At 31.9% G+C, this 22144-nt stretch overlaps 1 protein-coding gene across 1 annotated transcript; it reads left to right on the plus strand.

The window, feature by feature from the left end:
- The first annotated feature begins 1578 nt into the window (after positions 1-1578).
- Positions 1579-13678, plus strand: LOC109805156 (mitochondrial inner membrane protein OXA1). Its single transcript, XM_020367154.3, has 10 exons — positions 1579-1728; positions 3184-3670; positions 4898-4988; positions 5330-5377; positions 6134-6192; positions 8395-8470; positions 8568-8699; positions 8931-9038; positions 11868-11922; positions 12996-13678. Exons 2-10 carry the CDS (start codon positions 3201-3203, stop codon positions 13283-13285), a joined length of 1329 nt encoding a protein of 442 aa, XP_020222743.1. The 5' UTR covers positions 1579-1728; positions 3184-3200; the 3' UTR covers positions 13286-13678.
- The last annotated feature ends 8466 nt before the right edge of the window (positions 13679-22144 follow it).

Below are 22144 nucleotides of genomic sequence, written 5' to 3' on the forward strand. Positions count from 1 at the left end.
GCATTACATGTGCTAAAATACTAGTATTCTAGAAAGTGTGTGATAAAATGATTATAAAAAACAATTATACAAAAAAAAACTTCTCAAAAAGATTTTTTAAGAAACAGAATTTAGTTCTAAAAAAATTATAAATTTATTTATTTTTAGAATGAAAATTTTAGACAAACCATATTATAAAAAGTATAAATATTTTTATTATATTATAAAAGATATCTTTGATATTTTTTTTAAACATATGAGCCCATAAAGAAAAGCAATTAGATAAGTTTAATTTTTACGCGTTAATATAAAATTACTGACTAGAAATCACTGTGATATAAGATTTTTAAATAAATATTATAAAAATTAATAACATTATAAGTTTTTTTGTTTTTGATAAAAAAAGGTTTGGTCTGAGAAATTTGGATTTTTAAAAGGGAAAATAAGTTCGGACTAAATCAGCCAAATTTAAAAAAAAAAATCAAATTGAATGGATTTTTTCTTCCTCTTTCCTTCTTTGAGCTATTAAACATGAAAAATAAAAGAAACACATAAAAAAATATATAATTATATTCATAACAAAATCAAATATTTTAACCTTACTGTAAGGGATATGAACTTTCTAGAACTTGCTGCAATCATACCACATTTCATTTAATCTTACTGTAAATTTTTCAGCGGGTCAAACTTCTCTCGGATGTTACGTTTCTTCTAACTTTGTGGCCAAATCAAGAGAACTTTCAAGGGTCGGCCAAAGTCCAGCAGTATTAGAACAAAGATGAACATTAGAGAATAACATAATCGTGTAAAATATTGTTCCTATTGTCACACTCCTGATCACACTAGGAAGACATATCCAAATATTGGTTATGAATTCAGTTTCTCCCACCATTGATTTTTATTATTGTAATGAATTTTAATAAATTTATTTAGTTATATTTATAATGTTAATATTCAATAAATTTAATCACTTGATGGTAATCGCTGAGTTTTGGTATTTGATAAGTAAAAATCGAAAAAAAAGCTGAATATGAATTTATAGGCTAGAACGGCCCATTCCGGATTTAGAAAGGCCCGTTTTGGTTTCACTTTTTACGTGCTAATTTTGAATCATGAACGAGATGTTTTGATCCATTCGCCATGTCCTATTTTTTAATCTGGAACGATCCGTTCTAAAATCAGAACGGCCCATTCTGAACGTGAACAATAAAACTGTGCTAGTTGGAGAAATAAATTTGCACAGTTGCTATTTGAGTAAATTTTTTTAAAATGGTATTATTTGAGTAAAAAACTCAAGGATTGATAGATATTTAAAATATATAAATTATATAAATAATTTATATTATAATGTATTATTATTTTTTATTTTTTTGAAATATTAAAATTTAATTTATAAATAATTATAATAAATAAAAAATTAAAAATTCCTAAAAACTCTATAGTGTAAGAAAACTTTTAAAAATTGTTATCATACAATATAAAAGTTCATAATTAATATATAGTTTTGGGGGCATTAATTAAATTAAATTCTTTTTTCAAAAAACAAAAATTAAATTCTAAATAAATTCAATGTTTTAATGTATACATATTAAATTTATTTATTTATTTTTTAAAATATCAGTGCAAAACTGCGGAGTGCAAACATAGGTCGTTCGTTAGGTTTTCTTCTTCCATTACAAAGTACAAGCTGTCTGCAGCAGAGACATCCACATAACTCTCCACCGTGGAAGCACGATTTCTTCCTTCCTCGTACGTGTTTTATGAGTTTTTACTATGTTGTCTTCTGCCTTAGAATCTGTGCTTTGTTTCTTTGTCCACAAATCAGAATCCAGATAAAGTGTTTTCTTTTTATTTTCTCATTACTTCATTCGCATGTGTTATTTTTGTTGATCTGGGTATTAAAGGGAAGCCCATTTAGCCTTACTGATTATACATGCTTATGAAATTGATGGGAACCTATTCAAAGGGACTTGAGATTTTCTAAGGTTTTTCAGTACACTGCCCAAGTGGTAAAAATAACACCACACACACATGTTGGCTCTAATATACTCTTGATTCTTAGGTGTGACCCTTTTGAAAGTATTTTAGTAAATGCAAAGTTATAACTTCTGGGTTGGAAAATCAATCCAAAATTCTAGATGTTAATGTAAGAGAGTAGAAATTTAAGAGGTGCATTAGGAGAGGGTAGGTGGAGAGATGGGACAATTGAAGTCCACTAAATTGCATTCATGAATGGAGTTTTGAACCACGGTTATAAAGAATGAGACCTTGTGAAAAGAGAACTCACCACCCAAGTGAGATGGAGGGTCATGTAATAGAAAGTGTTTCTCTAGGTTGTGCAAAAAGCTTGTAACAGGGTGGATTTTTCTCGTGCTTGTCCAGAAAACTTGTAATGGAGAGGGTTTATCCATTTTGCCCAAAAAACTTGTAATGGGTGGCGTTTTCTCAACTTTGTGAAAACTTGTAATTGTATCTAAGATGATTGAAATGTTCATTGGATATATGCTTGAGGTGCTGAACTACATTACATTTGTGTCCTTTCACTATTTCTATTTGTGGTGTTGTATTGTGTGTCCCATTCCCATATCCTTGGTCTTCACCGTTGCACACGAGACCTAGTGGAAGTATTTAGCAATCATAACTACTATATATTTAAATGAAGGTTGGGTCCTTCTAGTGGAATGAGCTAGTCCTGTACAATTTGGTGAATCAAGGTTCAAGTTCCAATTGGGAGAAGTGTCTACATTTAGTGTTCAACAGTGTCTCAAACATCATTGTTTCCAAAGGAGGTTATATGCAGGAAACCAAAGAAAATACTGTTATAAATTCCAACTAATTATTTATATGGAATATGTTAAGTTATATGTTTGGCCTTTGGGAGTTTGTTAAAAATCTAAAGTTGTAACCTGCTAATATACTCCTTTTTTAAAACAAGTGGGAGTATATTAACATCCTCCATTCATGTGTGTGTGTCCATTTGTGCATTTTTCAAGGAGGATATATTAAGTTAAAAAAGCATTCATCCTCCACACTAACATAGGAAATAGTGGAAATTTGCATATAGTTGTGGAAAACTTTATCTAATAGCTTTTTCTTGGTATCATAATATTGGACCAACAAAATTTATCAGAAAGGCAGTTTCTCAACTTGGCATGAGATTCCTTGATTGCACTTCTAATTTGGTTACTTAATGCTTCTTTGTAGAAATTTCAAAGAATACAATGGCTCACAGGCGTTGCCTCTTAATAAGAGGGAACCTCATGAATCGGAAGTGTCACCCATCTTTTAGTTATGTTCTCCACAGTGATGACTGGAGACGTGAATGCCCTGATGAAAAGTCACCTTCAGAAGGCATTAGTAATTCTAACCAAAGAAGGATGTTTGGGAACTCAGTTGATGGATCAATCTGGTTTGTTGCCTATTCTGGACATAGAATGCAATCAAACAGATTCCTTTCAGCGTACTCTGGATATAATTTCTGTCGACATATGTCAACAGTTAATCAGGGTTCTGATAAGATTGACATAATGACTGACATAGCAGATGTTCTCAAAGACACAACTGTGGAAGCTGTAACTTCTCAGGCTCCCATTGTCAAAGAAGTTGCAATTGCTGCTGCTGATTCTTTTTTACCTGTGAAGGCCTTGCAGTATATTATAGATGCTGTGCATTCCTACACTGGATTAAACTGGTGAGATTATACTTATTTACCTCTATGATTTCAAAAAGAGATAAAAGTAATACTAATTTTAAAATTTGCCTTAATTCTGTGGAATTTGTTAATTATTTCAGAATTGGCACTCATGCATGTCAAGTTGTCATTGGTGGATGTTTTGCTTTTAAGAGAGATTGTAGGTTTTAATTATTACTTTCTGTGGTTTCTCAGTTACTGAGTTTGATTTATCATGCAAAATAGATTTACCCCCAAATAGTTTTAAGATTCTCTATGTACCATTATACCTAAAGAGTACTCTTTTATGGGAGAACAGAATTACTTTGTGGAGTATATTTTTCTTTCATGATGAGTGCATGGTATAGCCGTATAGGTCATTAGGTTATTCCTGTATCTTAAAATACTGAATGTCAATTAAATGTAAATGCATTTTATTATTTGGGAATGATGTCTGAATTGGCATCTCAACTCCTTTCATGACATTTCATAGTTTACTGAAATTTATGGTGTGTTTGGATGAGGGATTTTACAAATTCAAGGAATTTTAAATTCTTGGTATTTGAATTAATTTGATTTCAATTTCTATCATTCTTAAAATATTTTGTTTGGATAAGTCAATTCAAATTTTTAAAATTTTAAATTGTTAAGTTGGATATAATAATTTAATTCTACCATGGTAAAATTGATTTTAAAAATATATTTATATGTTGAGATTTTTCAATTAAATTTTATAAAAATAAATATTAGCTAATTTTTAAATATTTAATAATTTTAAAATTTAATATTAGTTAATATTTAATAATTCTAAAAATATTTTTGAATATTCAATAATTAAAAACATGAAGAGATAAGAGATAAGATAAAATATATAAGTGAAATAAGAAGAAGAAAAATATGAGAAATTTCAAATTCTTACTTTTTTGGGAGAATTTGAAATTCTACTATTTTAAAGAATTTCACAAATGCTTGGATTTCAAATTCTTTGTAAATTTCCCATCCAAACAAAGCATTTTATCTTAAGGAATTTGAAATTCTTCAAATAAATGAATTACCCTATATAAATTCCCCATCCAAACACACCATTAGGGTTTTTGGATTGTGCTAGTGAGATTGTTCTTGGATCGGTACCATGTATGATAAATATTCTGGGATCTCCAGTGGTCTGTATCTTCACATTTCAACAAAGATTTGGTGGCACATGGACCTTGAAAGGAAACACATCACCTTATTACTTCATTGTTTCAGGTGGGCAGCCATAGTTCTAACAACTCTCTTCATTCGGAGTGCAACAGTTCCACTCATAATAAATCAACTTAAGGCCACTTCTAAGCTTACAGTATGTTGTGCAGCTTGTAGTTTTATCACTTTTTCTTGCTAAATTGTTGTAATTGCAATAATTTTTTCTTGTTCCTCCTGCCTTCATATGTCTTGGTTGGAGTGGACAAATGTTAAACATTTGGAGGGAACTGGTTCCGCTATGTTCCCTTTCCCCTCTTTGAATTAAGATATTCCTAAGATGGATTGGTGGGTTAATTCCCTTGTTCCCAGCTCTACTCTCTCCCTTTCTCTTCCCCCTCTATCCCTGAAGGTCCACAATCTTGTTGTAGTTGTTATATCAATAATGAACTTCTATATTCCAATCTGTCCTGTTACCTAACTGTTTAATGTGTTGCACAGCTAATGAGGCCGCACATGGAAAAGATAAAGCAAGAGATTGAAGATAAGGTAATGATATTATATATCATCCAGTCCGTTTTTCTCCTCCTTTTGTCACTTTTAACGATTGCTAATAGTGGATATATGCCATGCTATTGGTAATAGTGGCATAATCAGGTTATCTTATGTGTCAATGATCTGTTTACCAAGTTACTGATTAATGGAGAAAATTAATGGTAGCAATTAAAACCATGTATTTTCAAAAAATAAGGGATCAAATGGAATTTTTTTACAGGCACTAAAAGCCAAATTGACTAATTTTTCAGGGACAGAAAATATACTTGAGCCTAAAATTTTTGCTTACATACAGTGGATTCATGCTTCTGCAGCCCCTGGGTACTGATACTCTTGTGAAATATTGTGTAATTGTGGATTCATCAAGATTATAACATATACTAAATAAATAATGCCTATACTAAGCATACAACTTTTTTAGTGTGTAAGATTGAGGTTTGTAGATGTTATGTTCTGTTCTGCATAAAAATGTCGGTGACCTTATCATTCAGTTATTACACTTTGTATTTCTACACAACATTCACCTTGGTTGCTGGATGTGCATTCCTTGTTTGTGCCTGTTGAGATTGCTGGTATTTTCCTTTTCTAAACATGTATATTTATTAATAACTTTGAAATTTCCCTCTCCTTTTGCATGTCCTGTTAGAGAAATTTATTAAGTTTTGGATATTCTTATTTGTATGATGTAGGCATAATTTTCTTATACCAGAAACACCATTTTCTCTAATCACAGTAAGTATTCATTTTTAGGCTATGGATCCCGTAGCTGTTGCTGAAGGTCAGAAAAAAATGAAGAATCTGTTTAAGGAGTAAGTGGTTTTTCAATTTGCATGTAAAGGATATCTATGCCATTATTTTTGTGGACTCTTTAGGCTATAACTGGTGCTAGTCATGTTTGATCCTGTCAATCTGATTTAGTTACTGTTTAGTCATATAATGTATTAGTGGAGCAATCTGAGTTGACTTGTGATTTGCCTTAACTGAAATCAATGAACATTCAATGGACATTTGATACAAAGGGAAATTTTCATGCTTGGAAATCAGGATTTCCTAAAATCATGAATATTGTTAATCATGATTCCTAAGAACAACTAAAGTTTGTTTGGTTGGATATAAATATTCTTGGGAATGGAACATTTATATATGTTTTATGGGAATCAAATATTTTGGTGTTTAGTTTTGATGGAACCTTTTTTCTATAACTTTATTTATCACTTTTAATGGTAACACGATATTTTTATCACAGTAAAATTTTTCTCCTAACTCAATGAAGTTAGATTTTCACCTTCCTTATGGGAACAATTTTGGGAGAAACATAGCTAATAAAGATTATAGGAAAAAAATGTTTCTTGATACTGTTATTTTTTAACTAATAAATCAAACATGAGAAATAAATATTCCCAACTTCAAATTCATGGGAAACTTAAACGCCCCCTCACTACCCCATGTTACCTTGTATGGAGTGGTAAAATGGCCCCATCTACTTTTTTATTTATTAGATGAAAAATGTCTGATAGCATGCCTCTCATTAGGAGGTATATGTCAGGAGGAATAGATATGGGGTTGTGTTGGAGAGAGAAGGGGGGGGGGGGGTGTTTGAAATATTGTAAAGGGGTTGGAAAGCAGTTAGACAGGTAATAGCCAACTAACATAATTTGTTATACATTGTTAGAGACTAGAACACTGTAAATAGAAAGAGAAGAGGAGAGAGGGTGGGTGGGTGGAAGAAGTTAGTGAAGGAATGGGGAGTAGTTTACTAGCTCTCAAATCATCCTCAAGAGTGTTTTCTGTTTCTTCTGGTTACATTGACAAAGGGGTGTTAATACAAATTACTTGTTACTGAGTTTTGTTCGTCTTTGGTGCAATGTAACAAGTCCCACATCGGGGAGGTCTCCTTACCAAGGAGGCCTTATAAGGCGGGAGGTTCTCCAACCTCTTGGGCCGGCTTTTGAGGGATGGTTCCCCTCCTTAGCCTTATGCTCGTTACAATGATGCTTTCATTGAGAGCCAGCCAAATCGAGAAGGACTACCCACGGAGGGTTCTGACCATCGGAGGGTTCTGACCGGCAAGAAGGCCGAGTGAAGTACCGGTGAGTGAAGTACCGTGGAGTACAGCCATCGAGGACGCTGGCTTTCGAAGGGGGTGGTAATGTAACAAGTCCCACATCGGGGAGGTCTCCTTACCAAGGAGGCCTTATAAGGCGAGAGGTTCTCCAACCTCTTGGGCCGGCTTTTGAGGGATGGTTCCCCTCCTTAGCCTTATGCTCGTTACATGCAACTCAGGAATTTAGAGGCAAATCGAGAGGTGCAGACTTGTAATGCAGGATTTAGCTAAGGGGGGAAAATCAACCAAATAAGAATGAATAAATGAATGATAGAGTTTAGAATGAATATTGAATTCTCAATCATCTCTAATGTGGTTTCAAATGCTATTTATACATGCGTTGGATCTTATGGCCAACTAACTAGTTAACCACCTAAAGAGATGTGGTCTTTCTCAACTAACTACACCAAATAAAAATCTATAGGAAATTACAATTACAATTAGAGAGTACTGTATCAATCTTCTCTTCCTCCACCTAAAGATAGTTTAATTGAAATTTTTACTTTTATCCTTTTAACTTCCTTTACACCTCGCTTTCATAAAAACAGATTTGGAAAAATTAACTAAACATTTTTTTTAAAAATACCCACGTGTCATTTTGTTCCCGATTTCTAGGTAATGTTATTCTTAGGAATAAAAGTTGAAACAAATGTCTCCTCAATGTTGTATTTGAAGATATATACGCAAATAAATTATATATATATATATATATGTATATTTTTTTTTTTTGCTTTGTTTTGTAATCATTGTATACATTTTAGAAAACTAGTTATTACTATTATTTAAGAACTTTGACGTAACTAACATATGGTTCACGGGAACCTAGTGTTGTAAGTACTAATTCAAACTTGATGAATCTTTTCTTTCACTAGATGTTAATTTTCTCTTTGTGGTTGTGATAATGTAGATATGGTACGAGTCCATTTACTCCATTGAAGGGACTCTTTATTCAAGGTCCGGTCTTTATCAGTTTTTTCCTTGCGGTAAGCTTGCTTTCAATTTGATATTTTCTCTAATTGTAGGAGTTTGAGCAATCTATACATCGTTTTTATTTATTCAGATTCTTTTGTTTAACAATAGATAAGAAACATGGCTGAAAAGATGCCATCTTTCAAGCATGGGGGAGCCTACTGGTTTGTTGATCTCACAACTCCAGATGCCTTGTACGTTTTGCCAGTTCTTACTGGATTGTCATTCTTAATAACAGTAGAGGTGACCCTTTTTTGTTTCTTTTCAAAGTCTTTCATTTCAATTCACTTTATAAATCGACCTTCTGAGTTCTTGTCTGAATGTTTGCATTGCCTAACTTTTCTGCTTAGAATTTATCCTGACAATGCACTAAAACACCAGATAACATAGTTTGGAATTTGATGAGGCAAGAGTGCCGTTATCTGTTATATTTTGGTCCCAATTTAAATTGATTGATTTTACGCTATTCCTCAGTGCAATATGCAAGAAGGCTTGGAGGGAAATCCTGTTGCTGGAACCATGAAAAAATTCTCTAGGGGTCTTGCAGTTCTTACAGTTCCTTTCACCATGGGATTTCCAAAGGTAGATTTTCTTATCTTATCTTGTTTGGGAAAGAATAAGTTCCCTCTACTTTCCATCATGATCAAACATCTCTTTTTTATTTTTATTTTTTTTGTTTATGGGTGTTTTAATATAAAATAATACATTAAAATACATAATAAATAACTGTTTTGTATAATTACAAGTGTTGGTCTAGTTTAAATTTGAATTTATATTACTTTGTTTATTATTATTGTTAAATTCAATTAATTTTATATAAAATCGAGAAGAAATAATATTAAACAATTTTACTTTGGAACAATATATTGTATCATTGGAGTTATTAGTTATTAAAATGGAGAAAATACATTATAGAATTTATTTGATGAACGTAAGTTTTAGTTCTGTTAAATGGTTGAACTGAGTAATTCAATGTTGAAAGAGGTATCTACCATGGAGACCTTTAATCATTTGTTATTTTTAGTGAAACAAATAATTTGTAATGATTTAATCATTTTCTTTGGTGATGATTAATTTCCACTAAAGAATTTGACTGATCACGTATAGTGGAGTCTTTCTTTGTAATTAAGTTTTTAATTTAATTTTATATCCCCTTTTTGGCGTACACATTTATTGGGCCATTTTCTCCTTATAAGTTATAACTACTTGTTCCAATTTTTTAATTTTTAATTTTTATTTTAATTTAGTTTCTTTTGCTCTCATTTTACTTCACTATTAACATCTCACATGTATTCTTTTAAGTCCTTATATTATCTCCTTTTATTTTAGTTTGATTTTTTAAAAAATAAAAAGGTATGAAGTGTCTCTTTTCCCCTATTTATGTTAAACAAAATATTCAAAAAATTATATATCACTAACCTAAAATACATTATTGTATATTTTTTCAGAGTTTAATTTCTATACATTGTTGGTGTATATTTTTTTACATCGTCAAATAATCATAAATCTTGGTAGTTATAACTTTTTGTTTTTGACACCAAGTAGGTATAACTTTTAAGGTAGTTATTTTATAAACTTATCATATATGACAATTTGTAATTGAATGATAATGTAAAAAATAGTGCATAAACTATTAAAATTATAAGACTTGGAATAATATATAAAGCACATGTTATGAAAATTATTTAGTCAATTGGTATTGTTAATTCAGTTTTTAATTTTTCTTGTTGATTAATCACTTAATTTTAATTTCAACCATTAATTATTAATTAAAATAAAATATTATGAATTATTTTAAATTTAACTACATGTTTATAAAATCAATAGTTTGGAAATATATCTAACCTTTAATAATGTTTTATGTTATTATTAAGGTATTTATATATCTAGCTTTTCTTTTATATTATTTTTATTTGTTTTAAATTGACTACATTTTTATATCTATAAAATCATTAATTTTGAAATATATCTATGTTTTGTAATATTATAATATTTAATAATAATATTATTATATTATTCATATATCTAGCTTTTATCAATAAAATCCTTATTTTTAATTATATTGTTCATAAAATGTATCTTGAAGTAATTAAATTTAAAAATAAAATAACTTATTTCTTAATTACTTAAAATAAAATATTATTTTTTTATCATTTTAAATTTAACTACATATTTATAAAATTATTATTTTTGAAATATACTAATTTTTTTTATCATCTATTGGTTTTGAGATGTATATTATTAGCCGACAATTATCAAAATTGTATAATAAATAACATCATGTGAACAATTTTAATTTTTCATAAATTTTAAATATGATCAACGACTATTATAAAGTTCAAATCTTCATCAATGATTCATATTACTTCTAGTTTACATATATATATATATATATATATATTCAAATCTTCATCAATGATTCATATTACTTCTAGTTTATATATATATATATATATATATATATATATATATATATATTTAGGATTGCATTGTTTTTACTCTTTCGATAGCATGCATCCACCAACTTTGGTTGGCACAAGTGGGGAGAGACTCATGTCATCTAACCAAGTGGTCAAGGTTTGAATCCTGACTCTTGCGAATGCAGAAAACTAAATCTAGGAGGAGATGCTCACCTATTTGGTATTTGTGTCAAACCTTCAATGGAGATTGTCCCGTGTTCAACAGGGAATATACCTTGATAATGAAACCAAAAAAGATAGCGTGTCTCCTATGCATGACATATAGCACGTACATATGTCATATACAATTTTGACAGATAGATAAGATAGGTTTGCATTGCCTTTAAGTAATAGTAGCTTTTATTTTCAAATTTTAATTATGATCGTCTTTTGGAAACTACTTTTAATTTGATTGTAATCACAAACCTACATCAAACATTTTTTTTTGTTATGAAAAAATTCTTGTCTGTTGGTGTTTTTTTTTGGTGGGGATTTGGTGTTCTGAATGGAGCGTAACAGCATAATTTCAAACCAGATATTTTTCCCTTCCCATCTTCTGTGAGACTGGCACAAATTTATTTATCTTGACTTCTATGCTCTCCGGTGATATTGGAGAGCAAAGTTGAGAGGATAGGTTTGCTCATTTTGTTTGGTTGCTTAATCCTGTTCTCTATGACGAATTTTGTCCTCATGACTTGTGCTTCTCTACAGTTTTTTTAATGGAAAGATCATAATAATCAGAAAAGTTAAAGTAACATTCTATTCCAATAAAAAAAATCTAAAAATATGCTATATTTTTTCTATTAAAAAAGAAGTCTTACCTTAGTAATTACCAAACTGAAATTGTAGGTTTTATATATAGCCGATTGAGAAACCAAAGGGCGTTTTTGCCTATTTGCTTTTGTTTGTCATTCTATGTAGTTTTAACTTGTGTTTGTTTATATTTGTGCAGGCTATATTTTGTTACTGGATTACATCAAATTTGTTTTCACTTGTGTATGGACTTGGTAAGGCATTTCAGTTTTCAAGTTTTTCATATGCAATATTTCTTTCTCTTTTTCACCATTTACTATTTGAATAAACAAACAAATGATTTTTTTTTCTTCATAAAATACATCTCATTGGAGGCATTGATTATTTGATTCCTCCACGAGATTAATAATTGCATTTGGCTAGTGGATAATTCCAGTAAATTTTAATTGAAGAATCCTTGCTAGCATCTTGGTATTCAACTATTCTTGCCAAATAAATGCATGTATATATGATGATCTAAAACCCTCCAAAATGAATTGTCATTCCTTGTTTTGTTGGTTGACTTTGGATAAGTTGGCAAGATTATTCACAGCCGGCAATCAGTCATTGTTTCCTCTGTAAAATATCTTCTTGCACTATAAACTGCATTAAAAGTTGGTGTAGTCTATATTTTACTTTATCCACCCAAAATTTCTGCTATCTTCATAAGAGGTTTGTTCCTTTAGACTCAGGACAATCGTAATACTTATGGAAGTTGGAAACTAAAATATAAAATATTTTCTCAAACTAATAGATACTGAAAACATTATGTTTGGAATATTTTCTTTAGTTCATGTGGTACTGTGGCCAAAGTTCTGTTCATGTTATTTTTGGAATTGAGACTTGAATTAGAGGAGTAGAGTGCTTTTAACAAAGGAAATAATTGATAGTAGGTTTGAAAGCCTCAAGTTTGGTGTTGTTTCACTATGTCTAAGTTTTTTATTTTTAGTATTAGGACATATTTGGATAAACTTTTTTAGAAACATTTCTATTCTATAAGTTTAAATTAGTTTATGCATAAGTTAAAAATAAGATTTTTGAGAAGCTAGCAAGAGAAAATTTCTACAAATTAAATATATGCATAACCCAATTTTAGTTCCTGGAGAAATTTATTTCATTTTTCTTTCTTATTTTTCTCTCCTAAAAATGCTTCTTGAGAAGTTTACCTAAGCATACCCTTAAAGATCTTGGACTCCATTTTCAACTGTATGCTGCCAAACGTTTTCTGTTATATGTTTTGTGTTAGTGATTTTTTAATCCCAATAAGCTCTTGTTTTAAATTTTACAGTCCTTAAAGCTCCTGGTGTAAAGGAAGCTTTGGGCATTCCTAAACTACCCGATGCAGCACCCACCAGTGCTCCACAATCCCCCTTTTCTCTGTTTCCAGCACTGAAAAAAGCTAAATCAGCAACCAATGGACCAACCTCATTGCCAGTTGAACCATCAAAACATCCAAAGAAAAACACATCTTCTCCTGATGCCAGTCAAAGGCATAAAAAGACATCTTCTCCTGATGTCAGTCAAAGGCTTAAACGTTTAGAGAAACAAGTGAAAGGAAGAAAGAAAAACAAGAACTGAGGAAAAGTTGAATTGTTCCTAGCTACATCATCTACTATCTAATATATCGATGTACTAAAATTTTGTTATCATTTATTTCAGGGAGTCTGTTAGAATCTGAATGCTAGAATTAGAATCAATTTTTTTGGGAATTATTTCTGATTTTAATTCTAAGGATTTGTTGCTAATACATAGCATGATTTGTTCCCAAAATAAACAGATCTGTCTGATGTAACTCATTCCACATTCTTTGTAGTTTCCCCTTCTAGTTACCGATTCTCAGGGATTGTTAAATTCCCATTGTAGGGTATTCAAATGTGTAATGATCCTATCGGAAATAACGAAGATCATTGTATTTTCTTCCTGTTAATCCAAAGCTGCCATGGTTGGTTTACTGCCAACTTTATTTTCCAACTTTTCTAAGATACTTATTTAGTACTTTGCGATAAGTCATTTAGTAATTTAGCAAAATAGGAACTAAATGAGGGTTTATGTGGCTCAGGAATTAAAGTAACCAATCTTAAGGGCTAATTTCGAGATTTACCACTATTATTATGTTTGGGGTGAAGAACATAGAACCTAAGAACGAGTCTAACTCTGGCGGAGCAGTACCCAAGTGGCGAGAGTTATGATGGAGGTCACTTGCAATACTCAAGTCACTAAGAATTCAAGTTGGGTAAAATATGTAAGCCCGGAAAACCAAATGTTTTCCTTCAAGCTTGGAAACCTAACGTTCACCAAATGAACTCATCAAGATATCAACTTCAAAATGAATCCTTAACTTGATTTTTTTGTCCCAACAATAATGAATAAAATTATGGACAATGAGGAAATCAATCAGCGTGGAAAAAGAAGAGACTTTACAGCAACAAAACAAGCTTAATCAATTAGATATGAATTAACCAACAATATATCATATGCATCTCACTAATCCTATTCCTCAGCACAAGACTGTTAAAACCTGTATTATCCCATCTACAATTAAAAAACACAATGTTAGTTTATTCAATTTGTTCAAATCTATCAATTGCCATAATGCAATAAGTGAAATTGACTAGCCTGGACTAAAATTATATTGTATACATTATTTTTTAACCTAATGATCATCACTATAATTCTTCACCAAAATATTAAGTGCATGTGCATCAAATTGGATAAAGTATGTAATTAACTATCATCCTCGTTACATTCAATGGAATTACTATTCCTAATAGTAAAAATCACAGAACATACAAGATTAAGAAAAGGAACATAATATATATATATATATATATATATATATATATAATATATATATATATATATATATGTATATATATATACATATATATGTATGGGTGTGTGTGTACGTGTCTATATATATAGCATGCATATATAAGTAAAATAACTGAATTAATATAAACCAGAAATATACATATGTATATAGTAATTCTAAAATAATCCTATGTCCTTGAGTTGATTAAGCACACCTATACAAGCTACAGGTAGTAGCAGCACTGCCATCAACAAAAGATCATGCCATTTGCCTGTAGTAGCTCTTCAAGCTTAGTCATGATCTGCTTTCATACAACGTATGATCATTACAGTCTAAATCACCATGGAAACATTAACATAAGCTAGAGTTCCAAAACATGTATATATAGAATGCAATCCTATAATATACAACATCACACCACAACCATACATGAAAACTACAACACTCCAAGTAAATATGTATCTCATTCAAGCCATGTTACACAAGACATCCAACAATGCATATGAACACACCATAACATATATCATATGCAAACACTTCAACTAATGTGTCATTACGCATTCATTTATTGAGGTCTTTTAACAACATGAGCAATCTAAGTGATTTTCACTCTATTGAACCAACCTAATTGTTTTCACGCTTGAAGTACTGGCTTAATCATAACAAAATGGGATACCTATCCCTCCTCTAGTTTCTCGAGTCTCATCATTTATACTAAAAAAGTTCAGTTCCATCGTTAGGAGTGATACGACTAAGTATAGACATACCATGACCTTGGTATGCATTATCAACTCATATGTGGAGTTAGTCCACTGACCATTCTCATGGAACCACACAACCTTTCTAGGTACTTGGTTAAGGGTTGTAGCCTTCGACCTCTTACTTTACACAACCACTAACTAAGGACCTAGAGGGGACTCAACACATATCAAAAACCTACTCTATGAGACATACCTATTGAAGGAGGATTTTCCAATAGTGGCCTACTTGAGCACCACTCTAAGATATCCTATGTAGGATCTTCAATTTTGAAAATAATTTCCTCTCCTTAAATCCTAAGTTAACCAATCATGCTTTAATTTTATGTTGCATTTTCAACATCTACACCTTATCATAAATCTACCATATAAATCACATCTAGTTAACATATATAAAGATTAACAACAACATCATCCACACATAGCATATCAAGGCTCTACAAATCATTCATCATACAACACACACACACACACACACACACACCACACACACACACACACACACACACACACACACACACACACACACACACACATATATATATATATATATTGTCACCATTTTTCAACACTATACAAACATCTACACATATCATATCTAATCAACATATATAGAACAATCATCACATATCATATAATCATCTATATATGCCATATCCAATCAACATATATATAACAATCGTCATACATCATAAACATTCACCAAAACACCAATATATCATCCTACCATTCCCACACTCAGTCGAACTTACCTCGCTCTCGACACCATCAAGGTAGGAAACTCTCTGTTTGCTCACGTCTGATGCCATCCAAACCATGCCCAACATAACCGAGGTGAAGAACCCTTAGGACCTCGTGCTTGGTGTGACAAAATCCATGCCCGACCTCATATCAGGCAGAGAGTTTCTGTCTGACTAACACTCGATGTCGTCCTAACAAAGAGCTCTAGCTTGACTACACTAGGTGCAACTCAACCTTGAGCCTGATGCCACCAAGTCAAAGACCCCCTAAAGGTCTTACCCCAGCATCATTCACACAATGCCTGACACCGTCCTAACTTGAGATGAGTCTCTCCCTCACGTCTATCACCATCGATCTTATGTTCGATGTTATCGAGAAAAAAGCCTTTGGTTGGAACTATGCCTGATGCCATGAAGGCATGCCTAATGACGCATTAGAAATCTATAGATGCAGACTTCAAAATCACCTCAATCCACCTGAAAAATAAGAAATCCACAACATGCAAAGCATCTAATATTGCACACACATCATATATGACATGAAATTGAGCTAAAATAACACATGCATTACAATTCACATTAATCATCCAGAATCCACACCCATGAACTCAAACACCAAGAGCTCAACATATATTCATCAATTCCCCCTCATATTTTGCTCAACAACTACGTATTCAATACAATCTAAGCACCTACAACTCAATAATCCATTGATGAATTAAGTTTAAATTCCCTTATCTCAATCTTCAAGTAACTGGGATCCAAAAAGGAGGAAGGGGAAGGAAGAATCACTCCTAGCAATAAATGTCACACTCCAGAGGAACCTAGAAGGAAAAAAGGGAAGAAAAGTAATAGTTTCTTAGAGAGATCACTCTCCCTTTCTAAGGTCTTTAGGAAGTTGAGTTTATGAGACTCAACTCTCAGAAGAACCCTTATATACCTTTCCTCCTTAGGGTCAATTAGACTTCTGGCTAGAGGTACTCATACTTACCTAACTTACCTGAGTATAGTGTTACAAATTACATATAAACATTCTTTCAAGAGATTATATTGATATTCCTTAGACATTTCATTAACTCTTAATTATTTAAAAATATTAATATTATAATTTGTATAATAGAAGTTATTGTGAATGTTTTTTTAAACCAAGAAGTTATTGTGAATGTTAAAAAATAAAGAATGTGTAATCTTACCAAACTTCGAAAAATATTCGTGTAATTTAAATAATATATTCTTCACGAGTCACAAGTGAAACTTTTAGACACTACAGGATTGTGTCTGAAAAATTTTAGGCTTAAAACAAATTTTATATATTAAGTTTTATTCTTATTATATAATTAACCAATTTTATTTTATTTTTAATTTATAAACAATAAATTTTTAATTAAATTTAACAATTAAGAAGTTTTCCCATCTCATACAATGATAATTCATTCTCATCAATTCACTATTTTCCAACATAGTTTGAAATTAAATCTAAAAAATTTTAATTTTGAAAAAAATGATAATGGTAGTAATTGTAAATTATTTTTATTACAATATTCTTTCAAATCTTATTTATTGAAATTCAAATATATATATTTTAAAATTAATTTCAAATTAATTTAATTTTTTTTCAAATAATTTATGAATAAAATAAAATAAATAATTGTGATATTTTTACAAAATAATCAAAATTAGAAAATATTTTAATAGAAGAACCAAAATAATTAATTTTTAGATAAATATCCATGCTTCCTATTATCTTATCACTATCATTTTTATTGATATTTTATATAAATCATATTAGTTTCGTGAAATTTAATCTTTATATTTATTTAATATCATTTTTATCAAAGTTTAAAGTATATTTATGTAATATAGTTTTTATTTTTTCAAATTAATAATTCTATAATAATATTTATGTATATACACTTAAATAATTGTATAATCTTATATGACAAAGAATTAATTATAAATAATATAATAATATATATAAATATTTAAATTAAAATTAATTATTTTAATATATATATATATAGAGGAGGGTTCAAACGACATCGGTGTAACTTTTACTAAGTGTTACACCGTTCAATAATTTTATATTAAATGTGAATTTTGTAAATCCAACTGTTAGATTGAAAATTCATATAACTTTATATGTATATATCAAATTTTGTTAAAATTGAACAACAACTTGAGGGTAATCAAAATGTTCATATTTTAGTATATTTTGAAATAAATATATTACGTCAATTTTGTTTTATAAGAATGAAGTATCAAATCATCTTGAATTAATATAAAATTTTGTATATATGATCTAATTGTAAAGAACTTTCAATCTAACGGTTGAATTTACAAAATTCACATTTAATATAAAGTTATTGAACAGTGTAACACTTAGTAAAAATTACACCGGTGTCGTTTGAACCTTCCTTATATATATATATATATATATATAATACAAATTTGGTCAAGTCCTAAGGCAATAACCTTGCCTTAACATTCCTTTTATATTCATGTGAGCATTTGTATATAGGTTATTATGTCAAAAATGTGTCTTACCCATGCTAAACAAATATGATTGTTGTCCCTTACGCTCCTTTTTCTATTATTTATGTTATATTATATTTTTTTGTATTTTAATTTTTCTCTATATCTATCTCTTAGATATATATCTAATAATTGCTATTGAGTTACAATGGTCCAAAAAATAACTCTTGAGTGATATTGAACCTTCTATTTATGTGATTCTTGTTTAAGGGTGTGGCAGAAATTTTAATGAGCGAAGGCAGCCATGCCCCCTCCCAATTATTTTCCCCTTTTAAGTACTATATATTTCTTAATATATTATATTAAAAATAATTTAACTAATAGTTTTGGCCCTCAAAATATTTTCTCAGCTGTTTTGCAAAATAGAGAGTTCTTCCAACAAGTGTAGCAATATGCAGAGGAGATTATGCAATAATCACTTAATCATTGTCTCATGATATATTGCGTAATTGACTTTTACTCATTTTCTAGAAAGAAAAAAAAATAGAATTAATGAGAAGAATTTTTCCAATCCACTTTGTTTTGCGAATTATTACAAACTTCCATGAATCTCTCAGTCCTCATTAACTACTTTTGTACATTTGGATTATGGAATGGACTAATGGAGTTTGCATTATAAAACATAGCATATAAAATTCATAATTGATTTGAAACCATAGATGGAATATCCTGTCACCTATATGAGATCAGATTCCATTAACATGGCAGAAACACATTTTGCCACGTGGGAATTACTACCACTTTACAAGTAACATTTAGAACTTCAAGTTTGCTAAGTCCCACATCGACTTATTCGATAGAGTGACGAGTCTTTATATATCTTGAACCGTGCATGAGAATAAAATCCGAGCAAAGTAACGTTTGTTTGTAACCCATGTGGGGGAATTAAAGTGGTGGTAGATGTTAGCATGGTTCAAGAACCATGAGGCAGAAAAATACCCTTAGCCCGTCTCGTCTTATATGGTATTGTGCAGTGGCTTTGAAGGGAATGCGTCTTGGATGGCTCGGGTCTCAACCCCCTGCCCCAGTCGCTAGACGTGTGGCTTGGCTTGACCTAAGTTCGTTGCCTTAACAGAGCAACGTTCCCATTTAATGAGGTAAAGGGGGTAACATCAACAAGTTGCTGTGGTACATTCGAGGGGCATATGGTGAAAAGCCACATTCGACTACCACTTTTTGCAAAAATCTTCTTCACTTGCATATTGTGTCCAAACCCTAATGTATGTATATATTAGTAGTAGAATTCTGCCTTCGCATGATCGATTGTATTTTTAAAATTTAAATAAGAATACATATTATTTTAAAGGTACAACTTTGTCTTAATTTAAAAAATAGAAATTTCTTTTTGATGAGTAAATACTGATGTCCAAAATGTGTGTAACATACAATGAGTTCCAATTTTTTTTGGGTATCATATGTCAAATGAACAAAACTTATACTTTTGTAGATTGGACACAATATGACATATAAATAACAATATATGAGATATGAAAACAAAAAATTCAAGAATTAGATTTTTAATAATCTATTTGGATTGTTGGGGAGAAGTGTGAAATTTTTACGTAAATAATATTTTTTTAAACCAAATTCTAAGCTTCAATATTTTTTTTTGTTATCAGAATTCGGTTTCTCGGGAACCGAATTCTGAGTTGTTTTAATTTTTTTTTCTGGGTTTGTGGCCCATTCTGGGCAAATGTTGGAAGTGGAACGACCCGTTCCGGAAGAGAAACAGATCGTTCTGCTTAAACACATTGTCTTTTTTTTGAAATTAAAACGGGTTAAGAACGGGTCGTTCCAGAATTAAGTTTTAACACATAAATTGACCCCTGAAACAGCCTGTTTGAAAGAATGATTTTAGTTATTTTTTTTAAGCTAGAACGAGCCGTTCTTGTTTTAGAACGGCCCGTTCCAGAATAGAAATTTAAACATTTTTTTGAATTTGGAACAGCCCGTTCCAGGAGACGTTTTTAGGAATTAAAACGTGGTTTGGAACGGGCCGTTCTAGTTTTGGAACGGCCCGTTCTGGGCAAACAGTGAATACGCTGCTTTTCCTATAAATAATATAACGACCCAGCTGGTCACTACACTCGGCACAGTACACCGGAAACACCAGACAGATAGAACAAGCATATAAATATAGGATCTAGAATATATATATATAAAAAGTCCCAATCTGACTAGAGTTAGAGTGTACAAAATAAGATACATCATCAACTGCTACACCGAGTAGCTAAACAAAAAAAAAAAAAAAACAAAACATCCCAAGAGGATTCAGCTCCGACTGCCAACTACAGCCCAACTACCAGCCACCGACCTATCCCTACTCTGCTCCCATACATAGTATGATCATCGCAGTCCAAACGTCATGGAGACAACAAATGGTAAGCTAGTGTAAAGAAAATCAACATACATATTTAAATATATGAATAGAAACATCTACAGCTATCAGCACCGCTCAGCGGCTATAACAGCACCATAACAGTGGCTAACAACACCGACATAGCGACTATAACAGCACCACAATAGTGGCTAACAGCACCGACATAGCGGCTAACAACACTGACATAGCGGCTAACAACACCGACATAGCGGCTATAATAGCACCACAATAGTAGCTAACAGCACCGACATAGCGGCTAACAACACCGACATAGCGGCTATAACAGCACCACCATCGTGGCTAACAACACCGACATAACGGCTATAACATAGCATACAGCTCACAACACAGCACAACACAGCACAACAATATCATATAATACATCATTGAAAATCATCAATAACAGCCCAGCTCAACACAACATTATACATCAAATTCAACTTAGTAACAACTAGTCAGCACAGCATAAACATCAAATTCAGCTAGTTCAGCATAGAACAACCTCTTTCGGCTAATTCAGCAAGGTTTAACAGCTAATTGTACATCAAATCAACATCCTTATACGCGCCCGGTGCACCCATGGTTGCGCCCAACGTGGCACATCTAGAGGGCACCAGGGGCTAGCGCGCCCGGCGCAAGCGTGATCGCGCCCGGCGTACCTCAGCCAGAGAGCCCAAGGCTCTCTCGCGCCTAGCGCAATACCCAATTGTGGCCAGCGCATACCAGGTAGAGACTCAAGGGGTCTCATGCGCCCGACGTGGCCTAACTCGCGCCCAGTGTGGGAAAGACATTGACCTACCAAGGTCTCGCGCTCGACGCAATTCGCATTGCGCCCAACGCCCTCTTGGCAGAGACTCCCAAGGAGCCTCCGCGCCCAGTGAGTCCAAACGCGTGCCCAACGCGGCACCAAATATCCCAAAACATGCCACAACTGTCATCGCGCCCGGCGCAGATCAAGTCACGCCCAGCGAGGGCCAGCCAGAGACTCCCATTTCCAATCGCGCCCGGTGCATACATCATTGCGCCCAACGGGATTGCTCAAATGGAGTCTTCTGGTGGTCTCGCGCCCGGCACGAAGAACAGCGCCCAGCGCGAAGCTCAACAGTATTTCCCCAAGTTCAAAAATTTTAACCAAAACCTGCAAAACTCAACAGCAATCCCACATGCAAACCATTCAAGATGCCCCATTTTAAATCAACAGCTCAAAAACACTTC

Source organism: Cajanus cajan, chromosome 2, assembly GCF_000230855.2.
Source record: "Cajanus cajan strain Asha chromosome 2, NIPB_CcT2T_4, whole genome shotgun sequence".
Lineage (NCBI taxonomy): Eukaryota > Viridiplantae > Streptophyta > Magnoliopsida > Fabales > Fabaceae > Cajanus > Cajanus cajan.